The 11,379-nt window shown below is 36.5% G+C and overlaps 1 protein-coding gene across 1 annotated transcript; it reads right to left on the bottom strand.

Moving 5' to 3' along the window:
* Positions 1-1,824: 1,824 nt before the first annotated feature.
* LOC136172589 (olfactory receptor 4F4-like) lies at positions 1,825-4,776 on the bottom strand. Its single transcript, XM_065942012.1, has 2 exons — positions 4,723-4,776; positions 1,825-2,754 (listed from the first exon to the last, which is right to left on the bottom strand). The coding sequence occupies exons 1-2, from the start codon at positions 4,774-4,776 to the stop codon at positions 1,825-1,827; spliced, it is 984 nt and encodes a 327-aa protein (XP_065798084.1).
* Between the last annotated feature and the right edge of the window lie 6,603 nt (positions 4,777-11,379).

The raw sequence follows: 11,379 nt of genomic DNA, 5'->3' as shown, positions 1-11,379 counted from the left end.
ATTTGAAGTATATCTAGATCCACTGATTTCAGATAAATGGATATAAATTTATATAAAATTTTGAGGCCCAGAGTAAGATTTTTGAAGAAAGTTTTGTTTTGTTATAGGTAGTAATGAATAATTCACAAACTCTGTACATAATCTAGTTCTTAAAGATTATGTGAACGCTTCAGTGAATTAAATGAATAGTTTATTTCAAAACTAGATATTTTGCCCAGAAGTGGTATTGCTGGGTCATATGGCAGTTCTATTTCCAGTTTTTTAAGAAATCTCCACACTGTTTTCAAACCAGATCTGAAATAGACACGTGCACCCCAATGTTCATCGCAGCACTGTTTATAATAGCCAGGACATGGAAGCAGCCTAGATGCCCATCCGCAGATGAATGGATAAGGAAGCTGTGGTACATATACACCATGGAATATTACTCAGCCGTTAAAAGGAATTCATTTGAATCAGTTCTAATGAGATGGACGAAACTGGAGCCCATTATACAGAGTGAAGTAAGCCAGAAAGATAAAGAACATTACAGCATACTAACACATATATACGGAATTTAGAAAGATGGTAACGATAACCCTATATGCAAAACAGAAAAAGAAACACAGAAGTACAGAACAGACTTTTGAACTCCGTGGGAGAAGGTGAGGGTGGGATGTTTCAAAAGAACAGCATGTATATTATCTATGGTGAATCAGATCACTAGCCCAGGTGGGATGCATGAGACGAGTGCTCAGGCCTGGTGCACTGGGAGGACCCAGGGGAGTCGGGTGGAGAGGGAGGTGGGAGGGGGGATCGGGATGGGGAATACGTGTAACTCAATGGCTGATTCGTGTCAATGTATGACAAAACCCACTGAAATGTTGTGAAATAATTGGCCTCCAACTAATAAAATAAAATTAAAAAAAAAAAAAAAAAAAAAAAAAAAAAAAAAAACTAGATATTTTGACTCACCCTGTAAAATAACTGCCTGACCCATTTATGAATAGGAAGAGAAAAAGCAAAATCTCCAAAAGCCATCTTTGTATTGAATATGTATCTCTTAAAGACACTGTTTCAGAAATGACTGAGACATGATGTTGAGGACACAACACTCTCTCCATATTATGATTATGACTCAAATTTCTTTCTGAATATGATTAGGAATACTTAATGATTCCCTCTATAGCTCTCTCTCCAGAAGGTAGCTAGAATGTTAACTAATCAATAGACTAATTTATCAATTTGTAAAATAAAAATAGCAGGATTCAATGCACTGGCTCAGTGGTAAAGAATCTGCTTGCCAGTGCAAGAGATGCAGGAGATGTGGGTTTGATCCCTGAGTAGGGAAAATCTTGTTGTAGGAAATGGCAACCCACTCCATTGGAAAATTCCATAGACAGAGGGACCTGGTGGGCTACAGTCTGTGGCATCACGAAGAGTCAGACATGACTGAGCATGCACAAACCCCTGCCTTCAGTGTACAAACTTATTTAAAAAAAAAGTTAGAGAAGATCCACATGAAATGTTTTGCTAGAAGAAATGCATAACAGATTAGAAAAATTCCAGGTGTGGTGGTCTTTGTTGGAGTAGCAGTACAGATAGTAATAATTAGCATTAACATTGTTGTTAATTCCAAATCATTCTTGAGAACAAACAAAATCATAGCTCTAAAGACTGACCAAATTTCCCAAACAGGGACTCATTTTGATAATACTGGAATTCTATAGAATCGACACAAAACTTTCGCCAAGAGATACATATAGTTTCCATATGTGAATTGGGAATTATCACATTCTTATAATGTGAGATCATGAAATACCAACAGAAATCCATAGGTTATCATCATAGTCTCTTAATGGCATTTCTAATCTCTTTGTTTCTTAAAGTGTAAATAACTGGATTTAGTAGTGGTGTGATGGCTGCATAAAATACAGCAAGAAACTTGTCCACCCAAGTGATGTTGAGTGGAAACAGGTAGATGAAGATACGGGGCCCAAAGAATAACATGACCACTGTAATGTGGGCAGTGCAAGTGGAGAGAGCCTTGGATGCCCCATCCTTCGACTGATGGCAGAGAGTAAGTAGAATATAAGAGTAAGAGATCAGCAATAGAATGAAGCAGATGGTGGCGAGTACCCCACTGTCAGCATTTATCAACATTTCTAAAATACAAGTGTCCATGCAAGCTAGCTTGATCACCAATGGAATATCACAGAAAAAGCTATCCAATTCTCTGGGTCCACAGAAAGGCAATTGTATAATTATAGCTAGTTGGCTAATTGAATGCACAAAGCCAATGATCCATGATGTCATCACTAGCCGAATGCACATTTGTGTGTTCATAATGCTAGAGTAGTGGAGTGGCTTGCAGATGGCCACGTAACGGTCATAGGCCATTGACACAAGGAGCACCATCTCACCCCCTCCAAAAAAATGTCCAAAAAAAATCTGACACATGCAGCTTCCAAAAGAGATGGTCTTATTTGCCTTGAGAAAGTCTGTGATCATTTTAGGAGTGGTTACTGATGAAAGGCATAAGTCAATGAACGAAAGATTGGCTAACAGGAAGTACATAGGGCAGTGGAGATGAAGGTCAGCAGTAATTAGAAGAACAATGAAGATGTTGCCTAAAATGGTGATTAAATAAAGTGAAGAAAATATCACTAGGAGGAAGGCCTGGAGCTCCCATGAATCACACAGCCCAAGAAAGATAAATTCAGACACTACAGACTGGTTACTTCTTTCATTTAGTTCAGTTTCTTCTAATTTTATCTGAAGAAAAGAAATGAAAATATATTTTCTGAATAAAGCAGGTTTCTTATTTATTGCTGATGAAAGCATATTCTTACATAGGCACTTTGGAAAAAAATTTGTGCTTTTCTTAATAAAGCTCAATACTCACACATCCTATGGTCCAGCAATTTCAGTCTCATTTGCATGCATGAGATAAATTCTTACAACTGTATATATGGAGACATTTATAATTATGCACATAAACAGGAAAATGGAATATTCAGAAACATAGCAAATAAAGTACAGCTATATAAAATGACAGAGATGTAGCTTTTTGAGACATGGTAATGAAGAAAAAAGAGATTAGCATAATTTTTATAAAATGAATAGCAATAGAAAATGCTGTATTTTGTAGGAACTTCTATATACAACTATGTATTAAAAAATGATGTAAGTAACTCCAGCTCTGGGCACCTAAGGATCAGGATGAGGATGCACATATCATCAGCTATATGATATTATAACTATTCAAGTCTTGTATTAGTTATGTTTTATAGTTATAGCTTTATTATTAAATAAACAAGTAAATCCAAAATTGCCATTAGAAATGGTGTGAATATACTATGAATCAAGAATTATATCAATTCAATACTGTGGACCTGAGGTTTAGTCTGGATTTACCCTCCCTGTTGTCTGTAGCTGAAGCTATTGATGATACTGTTTTTGTTTAAATCCACAGAGTTATCAGGGACCAAGGATGAAAATAGAAATAGAATTAGAAAGCTATAGATGTAGGAGGGGCTTTTACTTTTTTCCAGTGTGGTAAACAGGAATTTATTGAATATTTTCTTACTATGAACTGTGATCACTTTTGAGCACTTCGGTGAAAAAGAAATAGATTGTAAGTGGTATATGTTATATCAAAGAATAAAAGCTTATGCCAGCCTTTTCACCTAATGCTAACTTAATAGGCTTTTAATATTGCTTTAGTTAAATTAGAAAGGGCAAAATATTGCTACTAGGATAGCTATATTAAAACTATATTAACAACACTTATGTAAATCAGCATGTAATTTTCAACTTTACCTTAAGTGGAAGTAACCATAAAGATTCTAAGAGTATAAATATAAAATCAAATGAGTTAGAGCAGAACTCACAAAAAAACTCAAGAAAAATTAAACAGTAAAAATTTTTAAAATGGGCAACTTTAATTTTCATTTTTGAGCTGGTAACTTCAGGGTCAGGGGAAAACTAAACCTCTCTGTTTCTTTCTCTCTCCCTGCCACTCTCTCTGAATACCTCTCATTATGCCAGAAATTTTCACCCACATTGTCTATAATCTTCACCTTAACCAAATAAAAATAAAAGAACGAAATATATCTTACTCTTCTGAGTTTGGCTCCCAGTGTAACCTGTTAGAGTCTCAGAGCTGGGAAACAGCATGACTGAAGTGCAATCCCAGTGCTCTCTGAGGCCAGTCCTGCATCTGTGCTGTCATTCTGCATCTCCTGTTCAGTTCCAAGAGCATAATTCCATTTCCAGGGTAACTATTGACTACTGTAGGCTTTGAGAAATTTCTTTCCATAATCTCTATCAGGTTCCTTCCTGAGTTAAATTAGTAACCAGCACTTTTCTCAATATTTGGAAATTTCTGTTAATTACAGTTATGCATCTGTGCCTAGAATACAGTTTTCCTTAACTCAAGAGAACTGTAGACCCTGATGATTGTGGATCTGTGAAGACCTGAATACTACCTCAAAAAGGGGACCTACGGAGCTGTGAGACTGTGTAGAAGTTACTCGTTTTGATGATATATAGAGTCCAGAAGTTCCAAGATGTACCTTAGAGAAGAAACTCTTGATATTTCTGAAAACTATGCATAATTCCAAACCATTCTAATTAATGTGCATGGGAATATGGCATTAAAACATTTTCTTAAATATGACAGAGGAAAGGAACTAAGGAGGAAGTTAAGAAATTGACAAAGTGTAGAGTGTATCTTCTTACCAGAGAGACACCATATTTGACCACATTTTTCCCCCAGGATAAAGCATTCTCCATATTCTAAATAGAATCCGAAGTAGAATCATTTTGCATCAAAGCAAAGTACCACTTTCTATTGTGACCAGCATTTATGGGGGAGTGTGAGGCATATATTTAGTGTAGAGAGTGGCCTCTGGAGTAGGAAACTCTCAAGCTACCCATGCTATGTTCCTTTGAGACCACTTTATTCTTGTCTCTCTGAATTGAGAATGTCATCTGGAAATTGTGCCTTTTGTCAAGGTCAGGGTGAGGATAATAATAAAATTCTAATGGTGGAGTTAAGCACAGTTTTAAAACATTTCTTTGATTAACTTTTTAAAAAAGAAAAACAGTATTCCAGAACTAAGTTGCCATTTCTAGTCCCAGATGCCTTGGGTGAGTGGACATGGGCTGACTAGCAGAGGGAGATGGACTAGTTAGTGTGTGCGTGCTCAGCTGCTTACTCAGTAATGGACACCAAGTATGCCCACTGTAGAGCAGTCAGCCTTGGACTGCTTGTTTTATGGGGTTTTAATGAAGAATAGAGCACACATACAATGAAGAATAGAGAGACAATTTAAAGTGTCAAAACTTCTTTGATTATTTGAGCAATGATCCCGATTTAAGATTGAGTACAAGGCAAGATTGGGACTTCTCAGGTGACTCAGCAGTAAAGATTTCACTGGTTAGTGTAGGAGCCACAAAAGACACAGGTACAATTGCTGGATGGAGAAGATCCCCTAGAATAGGAAATGACAACCTACTCCAGTATTCTTGCTGGCACAGTCTTTTGGGCAGAGGAACCTGGTGGGCTATGGTCCATCAGGTAAAAAGTTGGACACAACTGAGCATGCACTTATGCAAAAGGCAATATTATCAATATTCTTCAAAACAACAAAACAGTAAGGGAAGCCTACCTTTTATTTAGTTTTATAAAATATTATATAATTTTAGCTTTATGGACAAAAATCCAACACTTTAGAGATCTGAGAAGGAAATATGATAGTATGTCTCTATCTGCCCATTGCTACCTTTTTTCCATCAGAAGCATAAATTTGCTCACATTTGGAGGCTATATTTCACTTTTTTTTCTATGCTGTTACATACTTACATGTGCACATGTCAGTATATACATATGGAGGAGTCTTTTTGTTTGGAAGATATAGAGTATGGAAGGATATTTTAAATTCTAATTTATTTAAAATAATATTGTGCATAAATATATTCCATTGTAATGGTTGTTTCAATGTAAATGTTGGTTTTTAGAGAAATAAATATGCTAAAGTAATAGTACTGCTAGGTATTTACCAAACTTAGTTAAAAATTCTGTTCATACAAAGCCTGCATTTGAATGTTTGTGACAGCTTTATTCATAATTACCAAAAACTAGAGACATCCAAGAATGGTTAAATAAAGTGTGGTACACTCGTACAATGGGATGCTGCTGCTGCTAAGTTTCTTCAGTGGTGTCCAACTCTGTGCGAGCCCGTCCTGGGATTCTCCAGGCAAGAACGCTGGAGTGGGTTGCCATTTCCTTCTCCAATGCATGAAAGTGAAAAGTGAAAGAGAAATCACTCAGTTGTGTCCGACTCCTAGCAACTCCACGGACTGCAGCCTACCAGGCTCCTCCTTCCATGGGATTTTCTAGGCAAGAGTACTGGAGTGGGTTGCCATTGTCCTCTCCAACAACGGGATATTATTCCATAATAAAAAAAAATAATCTATTAAGTCATGAAAAGATATAGAGGATATTTAAGTGTCTATTGCTACATGAAGGAAGCCAATCTCTAAAGTCTATATATGGTATGATTCCACTTTTATGATATTCTGGAAGATGCAAAACTATGGAGACAGTGAAAACTTAGGTGCTTGTCAGGGGCTCATGAGTTAATGGGAATGAATGAATACGTGAAGCACAGGAGAGTTTAGCACAGTGAAATCTTTTATGATACTGTGTTTTTGACTATATTGTCTTAGGCATTTGCCATATCTTCTGTGAGGGCTTAAATACAATGAAACTGTAGAAACAATGAGCATGTGTTTTTTTCTAATACCGTTATCCAGTAAAAGGAACCAGAGATCTTTGGAGATATGGTTATTATGGGAATAGGAAATTAAGATACAAGATAAACCAGGAGCATCTTTTAGTCCTAGAAAATAAGAAAATGCTCAAACATACATAAACTTACAAAATTTGATGTGGATATACATCAAAGAGGTTTAAGAGCCAAATGAAAATGCTCCCAATAGCAGTATTTGATTATAATCCAGTTTATAAAATAAATGTCCATGATTCATACTAATGATTGAATAAATTAGTACATGGAATAGAAGAGTAGTCACCCATGCAGAAGAATTAGAGATAAATTTTGTAGCACGCTACTCTAATCAAGAGGAAAATAACTCCTCATTATTTAAGTATGGGCAGAGTGTAGTGAATTCTCAAAATTCAGTGTGAATAGCAGGGAGAGTAAATCTATAGTGAGGCAACCTGAAGTTTCAGTCAGTTGATCAAAGTCAAAATCAATAGACATAAATCATACTGATGATATAGACACTTAATGGGAGATGTCAAAAATGGCAGATAACCTATGATGTGCTTCCCCTGAAACGATCAGTTCAATTCAGTCACTCAGTCATGTCCGACTCTTTGCGACCCCGTGGACTGCAGCACATCAGGCCTCCTTGTCCATCACCAGCTCCCAGAGTTTACCCAAACTCATGTCCATTGAGTCGGTGATGCCATGCAACCAACTCATCCTCTGCGGTCCCCTTCTCCTCCCGCCTTCAATCTATCCCAGCATCACAGCCTTTTCCATTGAGTCAGCTCTTCACATCAGATGGCCAAAGTATTGGAGTTTCAGCTTCAACATCAGTCGTTCCAATGAATATTCAGGACTGATTTCATTTAGGATGGACTTGTTGGATCTCCTTGCTGTCCAAGGGACTCTCAAGAGTCTTCTCCAACACCACAGTTCAAAATCATCAGTTCTTTGGCACCCAGCTTTCTTTATAGTCCAACTCTCACACGCATACATGACTACTGGAAAAACCATAGCTTTGACCAGATGGACCTTTGTTGGCAAAGTAATGTCTCTGCTTTTTAATATGCTGTCTAGGTTGGTCATAACTTTCCTTCCAAGGAGTAAGTATCTTTTAATTTCATGACTGCAGTCACCATTTGCAATGATTTTGGAGCCCCCCAAAATAAACTCTGTCACTGTTTCCACTGTTTCTCCATCTATTTGCCATGAAATGATGGAACCAGAGGCCATGATCTTAGTTTTCTGAATATTGAGCTTTAAGCCAACTTTTTCACTCTCCTCTTTCACTTTCATCAAGAAGCCCTTTAGTTCTTCTTCACTTTCTGCCATAAGGGTGGTGTCATCTGCATATCTGAGGTTATTGATATTTCTCCAAGAAGTCTTGATTCCAGTTTGTGCTTTGTCAAGCCCAGTGTTTCTCATGATGTGATCTGCATATAAGTTAAATAAGGAGGGTGACAATATACAGCCTTGACGTATTTCTTTTCCTATTTGGAAACAGTCTGTTGTTCCATGTCCAGTTCTAACTGTTGCTTCTTCTCCTGCATATGGGTTTCTCAAGGGGCAGGTCAGGTGGTCTGGTATTCCCATCTTTTTAAGAACCTGAACCCATAACTCTTGTGTAATTATGAGAAAAATGTCAAATAAATTTCAATGAAGTGATACCCTTCATACTTTACAGTTCCTCAAAAAGTAAACAGAACTCATCAATTCTGCTTCTAGTCTTTAACCCCAAAGAATTAAAAACAGGTATTAAAACAAAATCTTGTACATAAATATATAGAACTATTCACAATGGGCAAAGGTGTTCATCCAAATGTTCATCCGCTGATGAATGGATTGACAAATGTGGTAATCCATACAAAGGAATATCATTCAACCACAAATGTGTATCAGATACACATTTCAGTATGGATGAAAATAGTTTGGAACTAGGTCGAAGTGATGATTCCACAATATAATGAATGCCTAAATGCCACTGGTTTGTAGCTCTCAAATGGTTGATTTTACATTATGTTAATTTATCTTGATAACATAAAATATAACACTAAAAAGATCAATGAGCAAATATTATCTTCCATTACTATTAAGATTTTAGTTATTAAACGTTTTTTTTAGCTCATTTTTTTGTTCAAAACCATTCTTGGCTAGTATGTACTTTTGATGTTAAAGAGAATGCTACAGTTCCAGCACTAAGTTGTGCTCATTTCTTTCTAGGTGGAATGTTATATAGAAAACAGTCTAAATTTTTGTAAAATGAGAATGATAGCATTTAACAAAAGGAATTTTAGTAAAATGTGTTGAAATGTAGCTTACTTATAATAATGTTAAATTTTCTATGAATGGTGATATTTGATCTGTGTGTACACATTGCTTTTCTGAGCAGTATTATAGAGTTAGAGATATTCAGTATGTCCAGACTTGTAAATTAATAAAAAATTACAGTGCTGACTGCCAAGGTACACAAATTATTTCCCCTTTTCTAGTATTAACTGAGAAGTCACAGTCTTATTTCTCATCAGGTGTGGAAGAATATTGGATTTCCATCTCACCGTTTGGTTAGACATAATATGAGATCATGTAGGTATAATACTCAGAAAAGTGAAAAGTTTAATAGGCACGTGAGCTCCTTTTTAATACATCATGGGATTGATCTGAAAAAGAGGCAGCATAGCACAGGGATTAAATTCATGGACTTTGAAATCAGAATATTATTTCACTTGAATATTGGTTTTAACTTTAGCATTCTGACCTTTGCCAACCTATTTAATTTCTGTTTTTAAGATATTATCATGGCGAAAATGGGTTTGGTAATTAATTATATAAATGAGGTAAAAAGCAGGGATAGGGATGCTAGGAATTTATTTCTTGAATATGCTTGTAATAGAATTCTAAAATAATTTTTGCTAATTTGTTAACAAGCATTCCTTTTTCACTAGTATTGGTCTTAATGATATTTATCAATATGTATTAAAATGTAAGGAGATCCTGAGTTTCCTTGAAGATATTGCTGTCATAGTTCATTATTCATAGCCTCCTTTGTTTCACTTTTACTTTTTAAATCAAGCTTCTAACATTTTTTCTTCTCTTAATGGCATGGGAATTTAAGGTAGAAATCTCATAATAAACGGCCTGGGGACTCAGGTCACTGAGTCATCAAAGGCCACCCAAAAGTGTTGTTAGAGCTGAGGTAGTTGTAAGGAGTACTAACCACAGAGATCAAAGAGGGAAACACTTCTCAAGAGGTTCATTCATAGTGATTTTCAGGGACCTTTTTTTGGGGAGTGAGGTCAGGTAAGTGGGGACAGTATAATTTAAGTGAATAGCCTGTTAAAATTACTAGCTGTTTTCCCTCTATGGGCAAAGTATAGCAACTCAGCTACAACATTATAAAAATTCTCCCCCCTCCACCCCACCACTTTGCCTCCCACTCTTATCTCTATTTCTGTTTTTCAACTCAACATACATTTGTTGAACCTTGTTGAACCTATACAAGTGCCAGTCTTTCCAAGGGGAAGTTTTACTTTTCAGATTGCAAGAAGCTCTTCATGTGTCTGGATTTGTATCTGAATTTACAGGGAAATTTTTAGATCTGGATTATATTTCATTTAGAACTAGGAAGGACCTTGGGAATTGGTTTTGATGTGAATCATCTTTGACCTGTTTTCATGGCAATTTCTAGAATGAAAATTGCTTTTTAATTCTACTGGCATCAGTTTTCAATGAAAATAATATAAAAACCCAGTGTGTTTACCAAGAAACTATTATCAATTTTCAAGGTATGTGCATATGCATGCCCACAGCCACCCAACCCCTTGTTATCTCTCCCAAATTTGCATGATTTCGTATGGTCATTGTTTATGACTAAGACATAGTCCCTGCTCTCAAGAAGTTCATAGCCTTTGCAGAGGAGACAAAGAAACTAGTCAATTGTAAATTATGCTGTCATGAAAAAGCATCATGAGAACCTCACAAGTAAGATGTGATAGCAGGGTGGAAGAATATCTCATGCAGACTGGAGGAGAGAGGCGGGTATCACTGCGTAATAACTGACAGAAATTTTAGAACAAGAAGTAATCGGCCAAGTGGAAAAGGCCAGGGAATACCATAGGGCTGAACAAAAGTATGGATAACCTGGATATTAATGAAAGAACAATAGCCCTCCTAGTTCAAGAGATTTGTGAGGTGGAGAGGTCAGATCAGAGGCTGGAAAAATGGGTTGCAGACTTGCATTATGTGCCTTGCTGAGACACTGTGAAGAGAGAAGTTACTGAGAGTTTGTAACTGGTGAGCAGGCCAGAAAGACTCAGGACCCGCTCCTAAGGTGTGCTGTTCTCACTGCTCCCTTTTTAACTGTTTGCTGTTCCTTCTTGCTTGCTTCTGTTCTCTCCTTTTTCTTTTCTCTACTGTCCCTGTCTCTTCTGTCTTCTCTCTTTCCTTCCTTTTCATCTCCTTTCTTACTGTATTAATCAGCTAAATGATAGATATATTTTATAGCCCCTAGCAGTAGACTGCCACAAATAGGTTTTTTCTTGGCCATTAATTTCTCATAGAGAACATTTTCTGTTAAGGAGCCATTGTGATTTTCTTTGACTAA

The sequence above is a fragment of the Muntiacus reevesi genome, chromosome 7 (genome assembly GCF_963930625.1).
Source record: "Muntiacus reevesi chromosome 7, mMunRee1.1, whole genome shotgun sequence".
Lineage (NCBI taxonomy): Eukaryota > Metazoa > Chordata > Mammalia > Artiodactyla > Cervidae > Muntiacus > Muntiacus reevesi.
The sequence above is the reverse complement of the archived record's forward strand: the minus strand, read 5'-3'. Positions and strand labels throughout refer to the sequence as shown.